Source organism: Mastacembelus armatus, chromosome 9 (genome assembly GCF_900324485.2).
Source record: "Mastacembelus armatus chromosome 9, fMasArm1.2, whole genome shotgun sequence".
NCBI lineage: Eukaryota > Metazoa > Chordata > Actinopteri > Synbranchiformes > Mastacembelidae > Mastacembelus > Mastacembelus armatus.
Window position 1 is genome coordinate 8,412,918 of NC_046641.1, and position 24,904 is coordinate 8,437,821.

At 40.0% G+C, this 24,904-nt stretch overlaps 1 protein-coding gene across 2 annotated transcripts in view; it reads left to right on the plus strand.

Annotated features, from left to right (window-relative positions):
* The window catches only part of LOC113139164 (tetratricopeptide repeat protein 28), a 150,789-nt gene that overhangs the window by 8,232 nt on the left and 117,653 nt on the right, over positions 1-24,904 (plus strand). Inside the window, exon 1 of one of the 2 annotated variants that reach the window (XM_026322185.1) lies at positions 16,523-16,592. The exons of the other annotated variant lie outside the window; for it this stretch is intronic. Coding sequence (XP_026177970.1) covers positions 16,590-16,592 — 3 coding nt within the window. The 5' untranslated portion in view covers positions 16,523-16,589. Of the gene's footprint in view, positions 1-16,522; positions 16,593-24,904 lie in introns of those variants that run through there. 2 annotated transcript variants of the gene reach the window in all.

Consider the following 24,904-nt stretch of genomic DNA (forward strand, 5'->3'; position numbering starts at 1 on the left):
TGCTGTTTTGATTTCAGCAGCACTTCCTTGGCAGCTATGTCTTTTTTTTTTTTTTTCTTTACACAGATGAGATGAAACAAATCCTGTGCTGCAGTTGTGTGTTTGCTAAGCAGTCCTGCTCTCTCTTACGTGGTATCCATAACAGGCTCTTGTATCCCGTATTATAGTATTCATTAATATGCAACATAAATTTATTTGAGCTACTGAATTGTTACGAATCTGATGGATGCAGCTTGCATTCAAAATCACATCCCCTTTTTCCAGTGTAATAACTCACTCAAAGTTGAACACATCAACATCCAGCACACACTGTTAGTATCATCTCACGTCACCATTTTCTACAATGTGTAGCTTTTGTGTGTGTTGAATTGCCAGTGAGTAATACAGCTCAGACACAACACGTAAATTATGCCAGTAATATGACTGATAGCATTTCTATCCAGAATTGGGGCTTTTTTTGTCTAACTCAATGCTGTTGATGTGTTCAGTATTTTTGTCTCCCCCCCCCCTCTCACAATTTGGAACAGCTGACTCCAAATCCTGCTTACCCGGGTTGCTGCGATGGTGGCCGAGTGGTTTTCCTCTCTGCCACCCAGGCGCCCCACCAAATTGTAGTGTTTAGTAAAATTTAATCTGCTTTCAAGAAACACCAGGCGCACAGAAAAATGAAAATTGCTCTGTTTTTTTTTGTTTGTTTTTTTTCTTACATTAACCATAAGCTTTGTACAGTGTACATGTTTGGTGAGTTGCTGGATCCTACAACGATCATAAAGAATAGGTTTTCAGGTCAGATGATGTAATGTGGTTGGATGTGTGTGTGATGACCTTCCTCTCACCCCACAGCTGTCTGTCTCTAGCCTTCCTGGGGGCATGGATGAGTCAGAACTGGGAGCTGATGTCATGCTGATGAAAATCTGTCAGGCTCATCACCCTATCAATATTTACTGGCCAGCTCACATGGATACGCATTTTTCGACCACCTTCTCCCCCTAAAATACTCAATCCAAATTTAATGTGTCCACTTTTTTTTTCTGACTAATTTGGTCAAGACTCTTACTGCATTAGTTTTGTAAATGTTTTCTTTTTTTTTTTTTTTGGTATGCCATTTTGTAGATAAGCTATTCAGAAAATTAAAATGCAACGGTCTCTTTGTCCCAAAAGAAATAAAGCTTGTCAAAGCCTAGGTAAGCACCTCAAATAAGAAACTTTCAATCATGTTAAAGATTGTCTGCATCCTCAGAATGCTTTTTCCCTCCGGATGCATCAATTGATTACCAGCTTAATTGCTTTTTGCATGCTATTACATGGTAAGAAATGTCAAAAGGCCCAGTGAAGGCAGGCTCATTGCCATTCTCATGGCATAACAGCATGCTGCTGATAGTGGATCAGCTTTACAAACCTGAGGAAATGAGGAAAACAATTGCACCCTGCCCCTAACACATAACCCCTTGGGTTACACAGATGCCTTTTTTCCTTCCAGCAGTTCAGCTCGCTGTCAACCTCATATTGTGCTGGCCCCTCCCACCTTGCAACTTTGGCAAGGTTTGGGTCCTTAGTCCTAGATGTCTCCAGATTTAGCACAGCCTGGCTTTGCTGCAGGGAGGAAATGTTCCCATTGGGGAAATGAAGAGCAGAGAGCAACCTGCTGGAAGCCCATTAGTATACACTGCATACGCATTGCAAGTTTTTTTTTTTTTTTTTTTTTTTCCTGTGATCTGCTTCTTGATTGCGTTGTCTTCACCTTTAAACCTTTGTGGACTAGTACTCTCTCATTTTATTCTCGTGTCAGTGCCAGCGCAGGTGTCTGACACACAGCAATACTGCAACACAGGTTTGAACAAAGAAAATTCATTCTGCTGATGCATAATATCACAGATGTTCCTGTTATATCTTTCACATCTTTAAGGAGGTGCAAGATTTGGTCTGTGCTTACATCTGAGTGGAAAGTGTCCCCTTCTTAGCTTGTGGTCTGTTTCATACGGCACCTTTTCATGATGTAACCTTCTTGCCTGAATGAGTCATATGCCGTGTTTCCTCCCTGAGAAATAAATTGGGAGGCATGAAGGAGCCACTAATTTTATTGCCACGTGGCTAGCACCAATAAATGGAAACAAGTATAGAAATAGTATGAGAAAATCAGCATCAAATCAGTTCTCACTTGAAACAATCAAAAAAAGTGGATTTATATCTGCGTTCGGGTGCGTGGCAATCAACCAACTACATCCAGTTACATCTCATTCCATAGTCCATGTCATTCCTTTTACTGTTGTCGCAGCCTTACTGTTGGCCTTTCATGTCTTGTTTGAATATGGGTGAACTTACAGTGCCAAACTAGGAGATTATATACTGTAACTGTTTTTGAAGTAAGCCATTAAAATGCATTGTGTGTATCCTTTAGGGGACACTCCACCCAAATTATATTGTTACTCACTCACCAAGGTTGTAAAAACCTTGTAGTTTCTTTGTTGGTCAACAACAGCTGTGATCAGATTCAATCAACTACTGTTAATTTCAAAGGTGACATAGAGATTTTACAAAACAAATATGTATCAAATCCTCTACACAAACTGCTCAGATCACTTATCCAGCATGCTCTGTTCCTCTGACATCCACTGTTCTCCTCGCTATGTTCCAAACAGCTGGAGTTAGGTAGTAATGATGGCCCTCCTCGAAGCCCTGAGGCTCTGTCGGAGCTAACTTATTTATGACTTTAAACATTTATTTGCATGCGTTTACAAAATCTGAGGAATGAGCGCATCTTTCCTTATTATTGCAAACAGAAAGAGGCCACATTACTCTGATAATCACAGTACACCAGTGTAAAATGTCAGTGCACATTAATATGTCACTTAAAATTAGTCACAGCCAGGTTTGTTCTGAAGCTGTTATAAACAAAGTCCTGTTTGTCAGTGTTGCTCATGTGGAACCAGAACATGAAATGTAATCAGGCTTTAGTTTAAGTATGACCTAATTTTATCCATTCAGTTTCTGCTGCAGGGTCACATTTTTCTCTATAATTACTGACTCAACTGGCATGCCCTATATAATTAATGATAGATGATTTCTAATAAGTAATGGATGTTTGGAGATCAGTTGGAAGCAAAGAATGCAATATCCTCAATATTATGTTAACTTGCTTGTGTGATAATCTCAGACTTTGTCCTGGGACATTAAGCAGGACCATTTAATATTCAAATTCAAGCCAGTAGAAGACAGATGAGCTTTTTCTATCTGAATGTCTGGTTTGTAATGTCCTCCAGCCTAATACATTCTTCTAAAGTGCTCCTTCTAGATCTCAGGGCTCGTTTTTAGGCAGCTAAATTACTCACTTGTGTCAGGTTATTACAATTAGCTGTTTGAGTGCCTGCACTGTTGTGTCTTACCTAGGTACTTCCCTCTAATTCTCTCTCCCCCATAATGAGTTTTACAGGGCAACGCACCAGCAACAGCAACAGCAGCAACAGCAGCAGCGAAATGGAAATGCCTGTGGAAATGTATTAGCTAAAAGGCTATGGCATACAGGTGGTTTATTTATGTGTGCAAAGCTGACAAATGACTTTCGTGGTTATGGGTTTTATCTGAGTATTTGACCAGAGGCACCAGTTGGCTGCTAAAAAACAAACAAACAAACATACGAACACACACATGTTCTCAAGTAGTTGTCTAGTGTGTTGCTGTTTTTAATGAGCTGGTCAAATATCGTCACATATACGTCAGTGATGAGCTGATCATTAACAAAATTTCACCTGAATGCTCCTCAAACCGGGTCTGCACTTTGACAAGTACAAGGTCTTGCTGAAAGTACCATTATCTTCAGCACGATGGCCACGAATGGATAACTTTGATCTGCCACAGGATGCTCACACAAATCACAATGAAGCCAGTGTATGACAGCTTCACTGCTCTCAAAACCATTAACGATTCCTGCACTGGACTGTACATTTGTACAGGTACGTATGATGAACCCATCGACCCATGTAGTTACACCCTCAGTCTACCATAGCGATAATGTCCCAAAGGGGATTAGACAGACAGTCAATCTTGCTGATGTTTCTTGGCCCACAGTAAAAGCCTTCTGCTGCTTACCAAGAGGATGATCCTGCCTGAGTGCCATGTGCACTGTGTTCAGAACTGGTCGTTCTACCACATATTTATGGTTTTGATGTTGACTCTCCAATACTTGAGGCCTAAACCACCTGCCATTGGTCACATTCATCTGCCACAAGCAAATGTTTTGTAATGTGTATTCTGCTCCATGTTTAGGTTTGCTCCCTTTGAGAAATGTAACAAATCAACAAAGTTTTGGTTGGGTTCAGCCCAGTGCTCAACCCCAGCCTTCCTGGAATCCACATTTCTGCTTTTTACAATGTGTGTCAGGCTTTTTTTTTTTTTTTTTTTTTAACCCATTCATATGCTGTTTATGTAGCAATACATAACGACACTTCTCCTTCCTGGGCAGGCTTTTTATTTTTTATGTGCATGTAAATCTTTGCATCTATACCATCTATATAAATTAAGCATTATAAATGATGGAGAGATTATTAGATGAAACAATGAATCAATTAATAGCTAAGTAATTTGCAGCTATTCTGATAATCAATTAAGTTTATCCAACAAAGCACACTGTGGTAAGAGTATATTGGTCTGTTAGAGTAACACTGATAATGGCTACATCCAGTCATCATCATTAGCCCAGCTGCCCTGAGCAACCACATTTGGACCATTGTCAGCCACTTCATTTGGTCTGGCTGGCCCTGTTGGTAACCACTTTTGTGTTTTAAAAATTCTCTCTCTCTGTTGTTAGTGTTAAATTCCACTTAGGAAAATGAGAGTGACAGTATTAAGTCAAAATGCAAAAGCAAAAAATTAAATAAAAAAAGGTTTTCTTAAACATATGCAACCTGCCACCCCCCCCATTTATGGCAAATGCAGATTAAAAGCCACTCTAACTCATGATTCATCCTTCATTTGTCTTCACTTTGTATTATTTTGCTTAATTAGAAAGGCAGAATTGCTTATTTTAAGGAAAATACATTTTATGCTACTGTATTAGAGAGAACCCAACCAAACCATGTTACTTCTGTCGAACTTTAACCACATTTTCGTCATGGATGAAAGAAATGACACCACCACCAAGGGAATCGACACTGAATTGTCTGCACATATCTTTTTACAGTGTATCCCCACTGAACCGCTGGAGCAGGTGGTGAATCAACAGTCAACAGCACATTAATGATCAGTAAATATCATTTTACACTGATGCTGTTTTACTTACAAAATCACATTATGTCATTACTATGAACACTAAAACGATTATCCAGAGGAGGTGGGAGGTGGATAATGATGCTGATGTAAACATCAATTATGTCCACCCACTTTCAGACAGGTGCCATCCTGCAGGCGCACCAGAGTGTCAGAGCATTATTACAACATGTGTTTATTTTATATCAAACAGTCAACATTTATTAAAACTTCTGTCCATCTGTATGCTCGGCCTGTTCCAAACTCATTGATTTCGTACGCTGGACCTCCTATTTTGTTTCATGCTCGTTAATAGGTGCACTGAGACTGTTGATCAAAACACAATTTTCTGCTTACTAAGTGTCTTGGTTTTGTGATTTATATAGAGTTCAGTCATTTAAAGCTTATTACTACTTAATTTGAAAGACTGCAGGGAAGTGTGTCAAATTAGACTTGGAGAATTGTTTCATCTATAATTAGGGTCTTGTGAGCTCCAGTGTTTCTGTTTATTATTGATTAATGCTACCTAATTAGCACTTGGTACCTAACTATGTTGGTTAAATGATGCAATTGTGTGAAAGACAATATGAAAGCAGTAAAAGAAACATTATTTATTTATATGTTTATTATGTAAACTAGTGTGTGTGTGCTGTGCAGTGTGTTGCCTAAATGGTTGGGATAGTCAGGTGCTGGTAAAGTTGAGCTCCAGTAAATGCGGCTTTTAGGAAACAGGAACAATCAGTGACATCTTTTTGTAGAGAAATAACCCACCTATGGGGTTATTGGGATGAAACCAGTGCAGTGCAGTTATTTTTAGTGCGTGAGAGAAAGGGTGAGGCAGTCTCATCAATCACTTTAATTGTGACTGTGCAGCAGTGTGAATTTTACCCACTGACCTTCCTATCAAATGTCTCCAGAAAACACTGTTGTGCAGTGCTGTTCTCCATTTGTCATATGGTACAAAAACCACAGGTGACGTCAGAGCAAGCAAAAAATTTTACCTTTGGTGTATTTACTGTATGTTTTAGCATTTTCTCTTATGTATGTAGCAGTGAGACTTCTCATCGTGTCAAACCTTATTGCAGCTGCTGCTGCTGTTGACACTGTGGTCTGCTAAGATGCAGTGCAGCAGCTGTTTGAGGTCAAATGAGCCACATGAAATTTTCTCATCCGTTGCTTCCATGAGCATGTGTGAAATGACCCATATGAAAATGAGGTCAGAACCTTCTCAGTGCGCAGAGTCCTTGGGAAATTCATATTTTTACAATGAGCTGAAAACAGGAAACCGGTTGGGAAGTTTGTCAACAAAGCTCGGAAACGACCTCTTTCGTTCATCGGGGTCACAGTTGTAGGTGTGCAAATCAAAACACTCTGAGGAAATTTTGACTTTCCTCTTGTAAATCCAGACTAACATAAACATAGACTATAATGGTTCAATTATCGGCATCTATCATCACATTAAGAAACAACGTGTGTGTGACGTTCTCTCTCAAATCACATATTGTGCATGTGGCACACAGTCACTGTGTCCTCACTGAACATATTACACTTTTTATGGGACTAATCTTTCTGTAAAGTGTTCTACACTGATCGGTTTTAAAGGCTGACGCGGTTTAACTACAGAGTTGGTGTTCACTGAGTACACTCGACTGCAAAACTATTTAATACATATTATCATTGTTTATGCCCCATCCTTTCCAAAGTTTGTTTACAGATACACAAGCATTGAGTATCATAATGAAATATAAATATATTGAGGATCAGAATGTTTCTAATTATTTTCAGTTTTCATTGACTCATAAATAGAATAAATGACACATTTACCCTAAGCATTGTTTATTTATGATGCAGTCTCCTTTTGAATTCATCTGCATCCTTCATGTAATTGCAAATTTGCATCCGAGTACCACCACAGCTCTCATTTCCCCAAGCAACACTTAACACACAACACATTCATTCATGCCACGTGGGATTTCATCATTACAAAGTCTGTGGTTAACCCTAACACGGTTTGTGGAAACAGAGTTTCATTTAAATAGGCAAAATAGGGGAGTAACATTTATGGCATCGGTACTCTAAGTATAAAGATCTATAATGTGATATATCATACTTATATATTATATGGATAATAATGCATATAACTCCAAGGGTAACTCCTTTTTTCTGCAGTCATTTGTGTGTGTTTGTCAACACCTGACTGTTGTTTTCTCCTGGAAGTCCTTGACACAGTTAATACGATGACAAAACGTACAGTAATTAAAGTAGGTAGTTTTGTGACCGTGCAGGGCCCTCTGAAGAATTGAAGTCGCTTTTGTCTGATGCATTTAATTAATAAATGGGCATGTTTGGCCAAATAGGATGGGAGGGAGGACAGTCTACAGGGGTCAACTCAACCTCACAGCTTGACTGTACACAACACAGATACAATATGCATTTGAATGTTACCTTCACACTGTGCTTCATTCATTTTGCTATTTTAGTGTTTTTTTTTTACTACCACTGTGTTTTTACAGTGTTTTGCACTACCATGCAATCTTCTGGTGTCTATGTAGCTTTAATATTTAATAAAGCTTTAATATATGTCTTATACCAATGTAAGCCCTATTAATATATCATATTTTAGTATCCTCTGTGAATTAACAGCCTTAGAGCAGTGTTACTCATAATTCACTAGAGGTTATGTTCCATAAGTTCCCCCTTTCATTTCCCTGCCATTCACTCTACAAAGAACTTCAGAGCTGAAAGAAAGTGTTAATATAGTGGAAAAAATTGCCTTAACTCTTTTCTCTGCCGTACGATAATGAAACTGTCTCCTTCAGCTGTAGCTGAGCCTCTACCTGACATATAATTAAATGTAGATGTCTGACATGAGATCTGAATTGTTTTTTCATTTGTCTAGAAGTTTGAATGTCATAGGACTTGTGTTTTTTTGGCACAGTTAATTAAAAAGCATCTTCAAATGTGTTTGTCAGGCTAATGCATTTTTCTGATAGTCTTAGTGATATCCTGATAGAAACTGATGTGGATATAATTGAATCTAACAGCTTTGCTGCGGTTAAAGATGGCTAGTCTGCTGCCAATACTGGCAATAACACAGATAAAGGCTCTGGTCGCACTGCTATCATTCTGATCATTGTTGATCTATTCCCTCGATGAATCGTAACACATTGTTTGATTGCCCTGCCGTTTCTCATCTTTATCTCTGCTGCTCTGTTATGGTCAATACCCTGGACCAATTGGTGCCATTTCACAGCGATGGTTCCATTATAACAGGCGAAATGTAATCCATCTGTGTGCGTCTGTGTGTGTATGACTGTCTGTCCCTGTTTGTCTGGGAAAGTTGAGCGAAACATGCAGACATGGAGGAAACAGACTGAGCTTCAAGTACAACACAATAAATGCACCAGTATATGTGTTTCCCTGTACTGTACACATGCTTTGGCCCCTGGTTTGTCCAACAGTTTTCTGCAGAGTGATAATGATTTGCTGATCAGTTTGTTGGTCAGTAACGGAATAAACTGCCTGATCAGACCAGAATAAACTGCCTGATCAGACCATTCTGAAACGAGAGAAGGTCACAAGGACAAACCTAACTAACTAAACAATAAACACAAACAAGACAGTCTGCGAGTTGACAAAATCAAAACCTAAGTCAAAACAAAAGCACCATGATAGAGAGAGAAATTATTGTCATTGAACAGAGTGCAGTGAAATTGAGTGTCACTTGTTGGTGCATAAGAAATAAAAATCCCAGTCACTCCTCTTTTGTCAGAGGCCTTGTTTGGTCCTTCCTTGAGCCTCTCTCCATAAACTCATTTGTCACACCAGGAAGGGAAACTTGAGCAGGTAACTCAAAAGAGAAATCAATTAATATATTTAATATAATATAAATTTTCATTTAGAAAAGAGTGTAGAATCTAAAAACACTAACAAACTAAATTCTCAACCAAACAAACTGACTGTTTTCCTAAATTAAGTGTCTGTAAATGATTCTAAGCAAACATGTAACAGTGATGTGGGTCAGTGTGTGTAGCTTAAACCTTTCATTGTGTGGCAGCCTGCTTCTTCGTACTGAATCATACTGAAATATTTCAAAGGCTATTAAATGGCCGTAAAGATTTGAAGAAATAATTATGATACTCAGAGGATAAATCTTCACGGCTTTGGTTCTCCACTGATGTTTTATAGTGTGACCTTCAGGTTGACATTTGTGGTTTTAGATGAAATGTCTTGAAAACTAAAATTTGGGTCAAATTTTCAATGAATGTCAAATTATTAGCATATACCCCCAAAAGCTATTGTTACATCTATTTATGTCCGTTTCCTCTTTAACTAAATAGTCACACTAAAGCACTGATCCACTCGTTGAGCAGAAATGACTATATGGAAATATGACCTGTTATAGAATATATCACACCCATGGTAGTTAGGGCTTCTGTAGTTACTGGCTGGATGATTGGCTATTTATGTACTTTTTGATGTGTGATAGGTGAAGTACGTCTGATACAGCTGTCCCAACCACTGCTCTGATCCCTCACCACGAGGAGTTTCATTCTCTTGTATAAGATGGTTTTTATTGGATGTGGCAGACTAATAAAGAGTCTCACTTTGTTGAGTTGAGGTGAAGGGTCAAAGCTGGTGATAAAGGTATAGATGAGGAGGGATGGGATTGTGTGTGTGTGTGTGTGTGTGTGTGTGTGTGTGTGTGTGTGTGTGTGTGTGTGTGCGTGTGTGTGCGTGTGTGTGTGTACGTGTGTACATGTACGTGTGGGTTACCATTTTGCAACCTGGCTCATATTTCACAAATCCTCAGGGTACAGAGGGGAGAACTGGACTGGGATTAGGGTGTCTCCATGCTGGATTCCTGTCAGTCACAGAGAAACACTTCCTATGCTGAAAGAGTCTGAGAAGGATGTGAGATGTACAGAAAGGCCAGGGGTGATGATGAGAGGTACTGCTGAGATATCACCGGAAAACTATAATTTTTTTAGATGACACATTATTAGAAAGATGGAAATAACCATCAAATTGTATAGAGATACTCATATGACACCAGTACAATGGATGACCACTGTTCTGTTGTTTTGTGCCAGTGATATGCAGTGTAGCATTTATCAATAACATTTCATTTGACTGAAAACATAGCAATAATTTAAGAGAAACCATGTTTACTCGACAACCTGAGGGTAGACATGATATCTAGATAACATAGCACTTATTTAAAAGCTGTGATGAAATGCTGTTTGGCTTTTGGTTGCTGTTTACTGTGTCATCAGGCCGTGTGTATTTATGTATGATACTGTAAGATTTCAGGCTGTCATATTGCTTTCAGTAGATCTGTTCGGTCTAGTGGTCCAGGAAAATATTATTCTTGGTATACAACTGGAGGAACAGTTGACCACTGGGGTCATTTTCCTTATATTGTAACAGTATATGAATCTTGGTGTTGCAGTAATGTGCAGTAAGCCACATTTTCTTTGCGCTACATGTTTCATTGTTTGGTGGAGCTGGAGTACACAAGGCTTAATGGTTCTGACTCTGTGAACGCCAGTTTTTTGTGCTGTAAATTCTATACCTCACTCATTTGTGGAGGTGGTGATACATGTCCCATATCTGTTTCCTGTGGTGTGTGTGTGTGTGTGTGCGTGTGTGTGTGCGTGTGTGTGCGTGTGTGTGTGTGCGTGTGTGTGTGTGTGTGTGTTGTTGTTGTTGTTGTGGGCGCTACAGGCATATAGGGGGTTGCACTAATTAGGACCTCTCTGCAGCTTTTGTGGCATATTCCTTCTGGCAGTTCCCTTGGCAGCTCTTTTATTAAAAAAAAAGCCCTTTTACTTGGTCATGAATTATTCACAACACAGGTGTCAGTCTGACCCTTGGTGATATCAGCTCACAAGATGGCTATAGCTCCACCACAAAAAGCAGCGCCTACTCACAGCAAGTGCAGTGCTATGTAATAATACACATGAAGGTGCTGTAGCAGTGTAAACAGACCCTTTTTGATTCGTTTGGATTTTTGCTGTTATTTGGACAATATGTGACCAGGTTTCTGTCCTGTCCAGCTTATTTTCTGTGTGTTCTGCTACATTTGACATTGTTCTCTGTTCCAGTCAGTTTTTTGCACTTTTAATCCATAGCTATAAAATGATTCCACAGATATCAACATTATATGATGCTCTGCAGAGGTTTTAAAACATCAAAACAGCTGAATATTATTAACCTGCTCTGTTTGGTAGAGCTTTGTAGATTTTTTTTGTATGATCCATATGTATTGTTGGATATTTACCTAATTTGCTAGAGGTAGAAGCAGGAAGCGGGATGTGGCTGTATTTCACTGCTCTAGTTGCCTTTTTAGAGAACTCCCACCGAGAGCTGTGGTCAGCACTGACACAGCTGGCCACTTTCATTTTCTCTGTAATTACTTTTTTTGCAATGGAGTGAATAGCAGAGAATAAAAGTAAAAAAGGCCATAATTTTGAGTCTTTCTTCATGCTTTTTCATGTTATGTTTTGTCTCTTAAAGCCTTCTGTCTGCCTGTCTCCCCATTTGATTATGCATACTGTCCTGGTCCCATTATTCCAGTAGTGAGGTCTCAGGGGCCATGTTCTCACCTAATAAACAGCTCTCTGTGTTTGTCTAATTTCTCCTTATTAATGTGGTCGTGTCTGGTGTGGAACCACTAAGTCTGGAATATTAGGCCCTAATTTGGCCTGCAGTGAAATTTGCTGTATGATGTGAGGGAAAGAGACAAGAGCGTCATCATTAAAGTTTCATGATTTAATCATGCTTGCACTAGTTTGCTTATAAGGTGATGTGGGTTGTGTGTGCGTTCATACTGTATTTACGTGTGTAATTCTACAAGAGAAGGTGAGAGAGTTAAAGTCAGTGAAAGATAAATTGTGAATATTTGGTCTCGATTGTTTACTGTGTTTTTCAGAGGGACGAAGTCACCTCCCTCTGCTCTGAGTGACACTGAATCAGCTTTAGTGGACTATCCATCACCTTGCTGTGGCGGCGTGGTCGAAGGGGGTCACTTCCGAGCAGTTACCTGTTAACACAGCTAATGGAGGTGCATATTTGCATGAGCCTGAGTAAAGAGGGAGCAGGAGCTGGATAGCAGACAAGCTGGGTGGGGCCTTTCTCATCGTGCAAATGAGACCATTCATCACAGCTTTGTTTGCCTGTATCCACCTTCTCATGAACAATTAATGTGCTGCAGACATTTTTGTGCTTCTTGGTTTTTTCCTTTATCTTACCTTCTCCCTCTCTTTGTCTCACTTTTGGGCACTGTCACTGCAGCACTAACCCCTCCTGCTGATTGTAACTTTACAGTAACTCCATTTATTAACTTTGTCTTTCCAGGCTGAGGCTGGTATTGTTTTTCCTTGACAGCCAAGGGGGACTGAGCACATAAAGCCTTTTGATTTTCCCTCTGTGCGTTACCTGTTTTAATGCTAACTGGCTTCTGTGTCTTGCCTGCGATGTGCTCCAGGCATTTTCTGATACATCAGACAACACAGGCAGCTGTGTGTAATGCTTCAAAGATTCAAGAACAGGATTAAGTTTTGCACTCTGCTGAGCAAGGTTCATCATGAAGATAATTTACTCCACAGATATCAACATTTCGATGCTCCACAGGGTTTTTTAGACCACATAAACCACTGAATATTCTTATAGAAACTTTTTTTTTTTTAGTTAGAATATTTTGTTACTTAATTAGTTACTTAATGTATTTTTATGTGTGATCAATATATATTGTTGGATATTTACCTAAGCAATTTGGTTTAAGTGCCTGATTGCTCATGAGGTTATAGAGACTCAGGTCCAACTGGGAATAGATGCCGATATCCCACGGACAAGAGTTGTCAGCATAAATCAGCCTCCTCACCATTAGGAAGACACATCCATTAGAACATTTCATTTTTTTTTGTTGCTGTTTAAGAAGACTTCTTAATATTGCCTATTGGTTTTCACACTGGGGAACATTTGTCTCAGCTTCTTCAAATATTTAAGCACAGACATTAGTTATTTCTGTGTGCATGACAGCCATGTTTTGTTCTCCGACTTGGCTAACAGCATCATAAAGACAGAAGTATGAATAATAAATGATAACAGTGACAGACGATGGTTTTGTTTTGGACTCTTCATCTCACACTGATTGCATTTACATACATGAATCTGGGTTGTTTTTCAAGAAAAACTGTAGTGATTCTACGCTGTTTGTCAAGACTTTGAATAGCTGTGGTTAAGTTTCCTTGTCGCCATGGGCAGACCATCGACCAGGATATATTGCTATCTTACACGCAATATAAAACTGTGATACTTGTAAGTAGAGCTGGGTATTGAACCTTTAAATTTGTATTCTACTTAAACTTTGATTAGCTGATTTCTAATTTGAGTTGATTCATTTGTTCAGTTTGGGTTGTGCTTTATGTTGGCAGACTTCTCATTGGCTTCTTAAGTTTGTAACATTTAAAAAGTTTGACTTTTAGAAATGTATTAGTTTACTACTAATACTAGTAAAATACTGATACCAGGGCCTACTTACAGTATAGGCTGAAAATCATTAATCATATAATGTAATCATTAAAGATATCAAGTCATGCTGCTATTGTTTTAGCAGTTCAATTCTGAAAGACTAAGACACTGACACTGTGGCATGATCTCTCAAAATCAGAGAGTGCTTTTACTAATACCACTCTGAACTGAATCGACATTTACATTCATCCACCTAAAGCACAGTTATTTGGTTCGGGATACAAATCTAATTCTTTTGACATGTAAAGGCAGCCCGTCTTTCATGCCTCAGTGCTGTGGGAATCTTTGTAAATGTGAAAGCTCAGACCTGTATTATGTTGTTTGATCTGGTGGGATTAGTGGACGTGTCAGTAATCCCTGATGATACTATTGGAATAAAATATAGACATTAAATTCCATTTGGATAGATTTCTCTTATAATTGGGATTATTAACAACTGAGTTTGTTTAACTAATGAGATGAAAAAATTGCTACATGTATCCACTTGTAGCTGCAGCACATATTAATTACACTTGAATGGGTGGCATAAATCATGTGGCTGTATGATGTTTTTGTCGTAGATTTCTCTGCACTGCATGAAGAAGCAGCAGATACTGTTGTTTTTTCACTCAGGGTGGCAGTACCCCCCTCCACAGTCTCTCTGAGGCAAAGCGATAAAACATGCATTCAGAGACCTTGGGAGTTCACACACATCTGTGCCTTTTCTTTTGCACACACTGTTAAACACACTGTTTGCAGATAGAGATCTCGGGATGAAACATTAACAAACAACTGACACCCAGAGCTAGATTTTGCTGTTTGAATTTCAGCACAAGGAGCATTACTGCATCGAGCTATATTAATATTAAGACTTTTTGCCATCTGGCCTGAAATACCACAACAGACATCAAGTGATTCATTTAGCTGTTGCTGTTTTTTCTCCACCGTGATAGAAACCAGCATGTTGCTTTAGGCGTTGCAGTGAAAATGGTAATAAAGATGGCTCAAAATCATGGAGTTGTTGTAAGAAAGCAATTCCTTTAAATGTCAGGGTGCATCTTGCACCTCCCCCTGCTCTGCTTTATTGGACATTGTCACTGGGATTGTGTGCACTCGGTGTTCCTAGGAGACTCAGTCAAGCTTGGAGATCCTTGCAGAGGGCTGGTGTGTAAGGGACTGGGGGAGGGAGGGAGACATGGTGGTAACATCAATAATTCACAACGGTATTGCTAGGGAAACAGGATGTGAAGGTATAGGGGGGAGTCAGACCAATACAAATAACACATTTCTCCAAGCTCTGTGCAAATGAACCAGACGTGGCCCCTGCCATATATTTTTATAGCATTTCCCAAAGATATAAATGTATGGAGCCCATAAAATTACTTAATGATTGCATTGATTTCAAAGAAGCTGTTTCTTCAGCTTGTGTCCCACAAGCAGAGTTTAATTTATGTCTGTTGAGGGTTCTGGCTTTATAAACCCTATAGTTGTAAGAAGAAGAGGTATAGGGAGCCCAAAAGAGCATGGGGCTGTTTCTCAGGCCTGCTTATTAAATTTCCAATCATAGCCTCTGGTGCAATGACATTACCACCATAAAACACCTCTTTGCTGTGTAGCCGTCTGGGCAGAAATTGCTATTGCTTGGTGGAAACTTGAGTGTTTCTTTAACATTGATTTCTATTGAGATGGGAGGGAGGGAAATAGAGTTTAGGTTGTCATTAAAACAGAAACACAGAGGAATTCCTATGAACTGCCCGTATTAGCTGCAGCTTTTGCAGCCTCTACCACAGGTGCTGAGCGGGCTTTATGAAGCATTCCCTCTTGTGTTTTTGGCTGCTTATTTTCTCTGCCAGGAGCTGGCCCCTGTTATGGATATAGGCTTAATCCATTATTGCGCTGATTGCCAATGTGATTTCTGTCACACCCTTCCCCAGGCTTGGGTCAATTATAGCTAGCAGTAAATGCATCAGTGGGGAGACTGTGATCAGATGAAGAGTATTTAGTCAGATGATTACCTTTTTGATAAGCAGTGAATCAGATTATTATTTGGATCTACGTTGTGATGATGAAAGCGAGAGTCCGTATTTCATAGTCTAACATTATACTACCCTTATACTATTGCTCACTGTACTGGTGTCTAGCTGCTTTTTCATCTTATCCCCACTCCCCAGTGACTCCACTCCCTCCCTCTTGCCCCTCCACAATTTTCTCATTAGTGATTAGAGCAGAGTTTCCATTTCCAGGCTATTGACTGCTGTTGGAAGCTGAGAACCCATTACATACGTTGCCCTACTAATTGTTTCCAGTTATAATGAAGTTCCTCACAGTTGAGGAATGGTAGTTAAGGCACATTAGGTCATAGGCACGTACAATGCATTAGTGTGAATGCAACCTGTTCGCTCTATCTTCGGTCAGTCATTTCGTTATTGTGTATAAATTCTGTTGTTAAGTGATTTTGGTAGCCACTCACGGGTGTAATGACTGAACGTACCTCATCTTAGCAGAGCCATATCTGATTAGTTCCCTCTGTTCATATGTATTAATTTGGATGGCAGTCAATGAGGTATGTCTTGTGACTGCAGGTTGTTGGTGGAAAACAGGCTGTGGAGTTGAGATTTCAAGTTGCTGTGTGACAGTAGCCTCAGTCTTTCTGTTAAAGGGAGTTAAAGTATTACCAGTCAGTCTTGGCTCTTCTCCCCTCCCACCAAACTGTGCTCAAAAATATGTGTGTCCTCGATCTATGGGGTCTTGTCCACAGTCAGCCAGACTGGAACACCAGGCAGCCAGCAGGCAGTGTTGCTAAGTGCCCACATCACCTCAACTGACTTCTCCTAATGGTAAGTGGCAGCAGCCAATGTGATGGTCTTCCAAAATCATGTGTATAGTTAGACAAACCACCTTGTAGAAATTCCATTTGGTTTTTCTCTGTGATCCTATTCTTTCAGCCGCTACAGTAACAACAAAAGTCGTAACCACAGAATATTGAAACAACAACTGCTTGGTAAAGTAAGAGCTTTAACATTGTTGCCTCACTGAAGACCAGTTCCAGCATTTACCTTCAGTGAATTCATGTTAACATTGGTGCTCAGCTTTTGTAGGTTTAAAGACATCTAGGCTAATTTCATTTAATTTGACATATCATTGACATACATTGTCTACAGTAGCCTAAAGGCCATTGATAGTGGACACAGAAGTCATGGCTGCTAGATTTGTGTTTGATTTACAGTAACTTCATTAGTCATATACCAAGTTGAGGCTTTTTCAAAATGAAAAAACTGATAAATAAAATTGATACCAAACTGTAAGACAAAATCTAAAATTTTAAATTTACCAAATGTACATCATAAATGTGTCCTTGGCTGTCGTTTCACCCATTGATCCAGGCCAATGAAAAATTGCCTTGTTCCTAATAGATCCTGGCAGGAATCAACCAGCCTATTGCCAACATGTTAATAGAGCCCAGTGACTCAATAATGCAGTATAATATTCAGTCCCCCTCTTACCTGCATGTAAAGTACTAATAAAAGCAGGTACATATACACATTACTGATACACTAAGCTCAATGAGTGTGTGGTCATGCATGAAGACATTGTGTTCTCCCAGTCAGATCATGAGCCTCAGTGTTGTTTAAACACTGAGTGCCAGCGTGTGTTGCTCTCCTACTGTACCTGGGTCTTCAGTAACTCTTGTAGCTTCTGTCCATGTCACATTGCTCTTATGCCTCTGCACTGTGGGGAGAGATGGGTAATACATCTCCTGAGCAGCAGCATCATGGCTCGTATTATGGCATATGGACCTCATAATTTCATAGTACATATATCAGAAAATAGCATGCCATCACAAAGCGAGCCATTGCCCCCAGGGTGGGAACAGGCGCTGGAGTCTACTTAGAAGAATCAGTGCTTCAGTGATTCTCTAGAGTGATTAAATACAGCATTTTGTCTTGGAAATGCCCACTGTCTTATTCATCTTGCACTGTCTCTGTGCCTTTTTCTTCCTGTTCCTTATTTCCCTTTTTTTTTTTTAAATGCAGCCTGAGCGATTTTCGTAGAACGATGAACTGGTGTTACCAACCCAGCAAAAGTAAATAACCAAGCCTATGAATTATTGATGGAATGCAGGACCTTTTTTCAGGAGACCCATCTTGATTGCCTTACTTAAAGCTCTCAGCAGCAGGGCTGCTCCCTTACTCTGTGTGTGTGTGTGTGTGTGTGTGTGTGTGTGTGTGTGTGTGTGTGTGTGTGTGTGTGTGTGTGTGTGTGTGTGTTCGTGTTCGTGTTTGTGTATGTGTGTGAACTTGGAGGTCTCATCTGCAGTATGCACACTTGGTTCTTGCTATTCTCACTGATGTAGAGTCTCTGTAGTGGGTTGCATCTTATTTTAAACTACTTTTGAGTGCGCTTAGGGCTGTTAGCTGGCACCTGAACAGATGCACGCACACACCAGACTTCAGAGTAAAGCTACCTTATGGAGTTTGTGAGCAGTAGAAGCACCACTGTGCATAGTGTTATGTATGGGTCGCCATTTTATTTGCTCTTGCACAAAAACAAGCACACAGGTGATTCTTGCCAATGATTCCCATTATTCCACTGATCTAGAGGTGGCCGTAATGTAGCCAAGAAATGTAGCCATGTGCTCTAAAAGGCAGGAAAGAGGACTGTTAGCACGTTAATATGGATATAAGCAATGAAGCTGTCAGATGACTCAAAAATAATCCGCTTTGCAGTTGTTCAAGTAGGAAGGATTCAACATGGTTGTTAGACTCACACAAATACGCTCAATGTGTTCTGTTACATTGCTGCGAGAAATTGCTGCTGTGACTGAGCTCTAAGACATACATCTAAACTTACTTATAGAATCAGAGTTGGACTGGGCATAAACTTGTGGCCCGTGCTCATAACATTCATTTAAATGAAGTAAAGTCTTAAATGGTGATGATTTTCCCCAGTCTAATAATTCTTATTTTTGTACGTGCTGAGTTTCTCTCAATTACAAAAAAAACAAAAAAACAACCTTCTAAAACACAAGTCTTAATTACTTTGAAGATGCTTACCAGAATTTTTGACAGGAGGTTACCAGAGTTTTTTACAATAGCATCTTGTTATTCATCCTAAGCCTCTGCCCTCTGCTGTAAGGAGAATTATGCACGAGGAGATGGCAGCATGCTGAGAAGGATGATCAAAAAGCTGATGCAAACACGGAGTGTAATTTAGAGTCACTGAAAAAACTGTACAGTAAGAAAATAATTTGCTCTGGCTGATATCACCACGGAGAGTTTTGCTCAATTGATGATGCAACATAAGAATTGTTTCAGCAATAACATACAGTATGTGGAGGGACGATCATGCTATGTATGTTTTATCTCAGTGTGAATGCAGTGCAGTGTGGCCCTTTTTACCTGGCTCTCTCTGCAGTGATCCTATAAACTGTGGTATATAATCAGGGGACTTCTGCATCACATTCAGTATTTACTCTAACTCAGTAACATGTTAGCTCATCCATAGAATTGCCAAAACTCATTATGACATTTTTAATGTACGCTGAGATCAGCCTAGAGTCAAAAAACTCTTATAAAAAGAATATGGAATGGCATTTTCTCACTCCCTACATTTGTGTTATTCATAGTCTTAATTGAGTATTTTTACTCTCCCAATAATGCATTTCTCAGTAATGCATTTGTGACCTCATCTAAAATTCATTATCCATGCAATAAACATTTTCCTTTATTCTTTTGCATACATATTAAACTCTTTTGCACCAAACAGCGTGCTGCCTACCTCAGGTCCTTCATTTGCATGTGCCTCATATTTGTTCTGGCCTGAGAGACTGTTGACGTGGGGTAATGCAATGCACCATGGAGCCTCACACGCCTGTCAGCCTCTCCATTCCCGCGTCTGTCATGTTAAAAGCCTTAAATGCTGACGCTTTGCGTATCTTTCATTGAGGCTGGAGTGTCATGTGCCGGTGCCCTAGAGTGATGTAGCAGCAGAAAGTCTGCTTAATTATTTAAAATATCAATGAATTAAATAATAACTGTGCTTCTGATTTTTTTTTTTTTTTTATTATGTAGTGTGTGATTTTGATGGGCCAGTGATGTAATACTTTGGCCTCTTTGCTCTGCACATTCTCTAGTACTGCAGAATTTTGATTAGTCACATTAGAATATATTGCATTGATGAAATATTCAAACTTCTCTGCTAGTTTCAGTATACTGTACTCCAGATACACTCTCAGCACCTCATCTATCATAAACGTGCTATTGTTTCTGGCTTCCTGTAACTGCATGCACATACAGCCAGTTTCATTCTCTGTCTCACTCTCATTTTGCACCAACTTTCACCTCCCTCTCCTATCCCACTTATTGTTCAGCTTGTGAATGGTTTGACAAGCTTATGCAGTCTCCCGTTTCTTTACTAGCTGGTTTACAAATAAAAAGAGGTGGTGGTATCTGTGCTGGCATTGCCACTCTGATCTGGTGGCTCATAGGCGCCGTAGGGCTGCCTGCTGATCCAGATGCTCAGAAATTACCCCGTGCACACTGCAGCCCCCTCGCTCCCCCAGACTGCTCGCAGCTGCCACTGAAAGGCTGGGATTTCATAGACGCTCAGTCGGCATTTCTTCACGGGCAGCGTGCACAAAATTATACTACATTACTGCAGTTTCAGCACACCAGAATCCTGCTCAGCGCTCTCATTTAAAGACTATTCTTGATGCATTTAAAGAAGATAATGAATGGAGCAAATGTTGGAGCACAGATAGGGTTTTTAATGTTTCGACGCCTCATGAACACGGTCCAATTACTAAAGCACAGATAAGATTGTAAAGGATTCCTTGCTTTTCTCTCTCACTTTGACATTTGGTCAGACATAAACTCCAAAGCTTGTGGTCCAGTGAGGAGGGGTCATCTGAGCTTAGTACACCAATTAATCCTGCCACTCATCAGGAGCTTGCTTGAGAATGGCAGTAGTTTACAGTTGAATTATGCTCAGCATTAATTAGTGGGTAACATTGACAGTGACAAGGAGAAATAGTCAGTTGGAGCCTTATCATGTGCCAGAGTGGATAGAAGAGACTTGCTTTTAATGCTGTCTTTTACACACCTATCACTCACACTCTGTCAATATCCTTTCTGCCAGTTCTATTCAGTCCTTCATTCATACATATTTCTTAACAAATCTCCTCATTCTGCTTGCCTTTCTCCACCCTGTTCTCCTCCACCCTTTCTTTTTCTTGTCACCCAGCCAGCCCTCTGGCTGTGCGCCTCACAGTTGCCATGGTAATGATATAGTTTCTCATCTCTGTAATGTGATGTCTTATTAGGTTTCATTGGGGCGTGTGTCACTATTTTATTTCACGCGCCATTTGTTGAGCTTCGGTCTCCTGTTGAAAAACCTCGTGCCTGAGAGGTGAGCAGTGAATGCACCCACAGCGAGGTGTAAAAGCTCTGATTGTACGCTGGGCGGGGGGGGGGGGTGGGGTGGTGGTGGCGGTGGTGGTGTTGGTGACGTTGGAGAGGAAGAGGACATGACTGAGTGAGACAGAGTGAGAGATATGTAGGACAGTGCCTGCTGTAGCTACATTATATTTCCTTCTTGGTTCACAGAAAAGATATATGAATCATAATGTGAAAGGCATGCTTGTCCCTGGGTAACTTTGTGTTTCTCTGTTCTGTGAGGCTGGCACCCCAGAGAGGGGTTTCAGCTGCTACCCAGCAGGAGGCACTGTGTGTGTGCTTCCAACCATCCACTGAGAAAGCACTTTATTTGCAGTACAGTGGGCTTACTGTATCTCCATCTGTCTTGAGAGAGTTTCTCGATGCGAACCACTGACGATCCAGTGGTGACTGCAGTTGCTGTCACTGCATCAGATGCAATTCTTTCGTTTTCATACGAGTCACACACTCTTGTAGATATGCGCAGTATGTCTGTAACAGCTTGATAATTAATGTCTGCATTAGTAATGACACTTGGTTTGTCTATTGAGAACATATTTCTTTTAAGTGTGTATTTTTTTTCCTGTGTGCGTTCAATTATGACCAGTGCTTTGAATAGCTGAATAAGGAAAATAAAGGTGGTAAAGGGGCTGCAGTCAATAACTGATCAATACTAGTCCAGATGCCACTGTCACAACACATCAATAGAGTTTTTATCCCCCACTGTGTATAAACTGCCTTATGTGAGCCCACAGGCCCTTTTAAAAAAAAAACGTTCTTTGCTTCATCTCTCCTGTCTTTGCAGATGTGGACTTGCACATGTAGTTTCTGTTGAGAAGTGACAGCCAGAACTATGCAATTGTGCCTATTGAACTGGCTATAGGGCTGGTAATTGCACATTGCCACTTCTCTTAATTTGCACAGGAACGCGGCAGCTGAATGAGGCTATTTTGTTTCTCTCTATTTCCAATTTGAAAGTACTCCAATTTCATTGGGGGTGAGTGTTTAAATGATGTTTTGCAGTCAAAATGACATTTCAGTTTCACACTTGAAAACTTTTCTTGTGGAGGTGCTGAAGCTGGCGCCCCATTATGCTGTTTTCTTTGCAAGACCACAGCATTTAGAGCGTATGCAGAGCCACTTCATTAAGCATGTAGAAAACCAATCAAGGCAGTGTATCATATCTCTCTCAGTGGATTTTTCTCCACTCTCATGCATCTCTTGGATTGCTGTCTTGTCTGTTTACTGTTGACAAATAGACTAAGCTTGTAAGTGATGTAGAAAAAGTATAACAACCAAGTATGTTTTTACCTTTTGAACTGTATGCAGTGAATTACCATCAACATAAGGTTTAATTTACACAATCCCCTCCCACCAAACTGCGCTCAAATACAGCTTTGAAGTTCCCTTGTAGTCCCTCTTAATAATGCTCTCAGAAACCTTCTTTTGGCTCTGTGGGCGAAGAGGCAGGTGACAGAATATACCAAAATATACCTTCCTGCCTTGTGTGCTTGTGTCTATATGTGTAGAGCTTTGGTGAAATCATGGCTAAGTAGGTAGAGCAGGTTTAAGGTTTGTTCTCTTGGGCTGCACTTGCTTTTCTGATGTATCCTCGTCAGGCTCATAGAGGAGGGCTGGTGTGCTTTGGATGGCATCTGTTGTCTTTCCTTCTCCTCTGGGCTCCATGCCAGGCACGTGTTTGTCAGATGGCACTGCTGGTAAGATGGAGGCTTCTAATATATCTTGACACGTTTGCTCTGCCTTCTCCTTGACTGGGTCATTTGTAGTATTTTTGAGAGCCTTGGCATATTATAATTTGCGTCTACAATTATCTCAAATGAACTCAAATTAGCATGCTGTCCTTTGAGCACAAATTTAGTAGTCTTACACCAGAAGCCAGGTCCATTTAAAAATGTAATTAGGATTCATCCACAATAGAACTGAACTTTAGAGTTTGACTTGGGTTAATATGATGTCAAATCTCATTTGTGTCTTTATAAAATTCATGCAAACAATTTCCCTTTTGGAAAAATTAAAAAAAAAAAAAAATTGTAATGACGCTCCTCTCAGGCCGTAGATTTGCTTAGTGCCTTCAGACTAACAACTTATCATCATATATATTTTATATATATTTGTTTATTTATTACATGTCTTTTCATTCAGAGGACAGCATAGGTGTTTGATTGTGGAAGTCAGTCAGATGTTTGAATAAGATAAAGAAAAATACATCTATGAAGCCCTCCACGTTCCTAGTGCTGAATTTTTATGAACTGCATGAAACCTGCAGTGTCATCAGAACTCTCATTGCAAAACCAAAGATAACACAGCTTCATGTTTAACGGCGAATGACATATGTAGATATCTCAGTCAAAGATCAGAATACAGCCGTATGAAATCCAAGTGATCCACAGTCAGTGTGTGAACAGTACACGCAGGACGGGGTTAATCATGGACACAGTTATTATTTGTCTTTCAGTCACACCTTCCTACTGCTCTGGAGATATTTGATTTAACTGCTTATGCTAACTTCACAGTTTCATGGATCTGGGTTGACTCAGGTGTTTCGTCAGTAAATATTGGAAGATTAATGTAATGACTGTTTCTGTTTGGCTTTTACCAAGTGACTGAGTAATATTTTCTCCTTGCTCAGCAGATGTCTCAGCGATGCCCTGTAGTAAAGCACCTAACTTTAAACTGCTGCAGAGGAGCTGCACACTGAACTCAAAATAAAATTCACAATAAGTAACTCAGTCATAAGTCATATTATTAAATACAGCATGACATCAGGACCACCCATTTCTCGGTGTCAGTTTTGGATTCATGCTCGGTCAGAGACAGAATTAATTTCACTGTTTAAAATAAGAAATTTGAAGTTGTCCACTCTTCAGCTCTCTTCTTTGCTTGGGAGAAGCAGATTTAGGTCAGAGAGATTTGGGGGTGGCAGAGCAGCTGGAGAGCTTGTTCTGGACTGTCAGAGCTGCCCTGTGTACCATCTGGATGGGCTGATAGTGCTGCAAAGCCAGTTATCCTCTTTAGAGAGCGGTGTGGATCTGCATAGCAAGAATTCTCCTCTGCCTATGGTGCACACAAACCAAACTTTAGGTGATCACATTACTGCTCCCATCCATTAAATATTACAATATACATATACACACACGCACAAATGTAACATAGGATGGTTTTAACAGTCAGGGCTTTGGGAATGTAGTAACTATTCACTCAGTTTTCTTCTTTAAACATCTAAGAATAGCAGATTTCTTTCCCACCTTCAACCCTCCACATTAGTACAGACAGGCCCAGGATGTCCAGACTGTACCCACAGAGTCTTCAAGCAGTCACAACTTTCATGCTCAGGAGCAGCCCTTTATGCCTCAGTAACAGTTAATCGGCGCACACTGATGTAGACTGAACACTAGACGCTGAAAGCTTTTACACCCCAGATTCACTTGTCAGGTTTGAGAAGTGTAATGCAAATTTGCATTCTCAGATATCATCATGTGACAGACAGCTTGAGTGTTGGTGTGAAAGCATCAGCCTCTCCCCTCCCTTTTGCTGTTCGTCACATTTCTCTATGGTTCAGATGGTTTCTAATAAAGCCAACTGAACAGAAAAAAATGAGTTGTGAATACAGTTGATAACAAAATCCCCCTTTTTTTTATTCCCCAATCCATTTCCTGTTTAGATACCATTTATAGTAGTAATCACCTCCCAGGCAC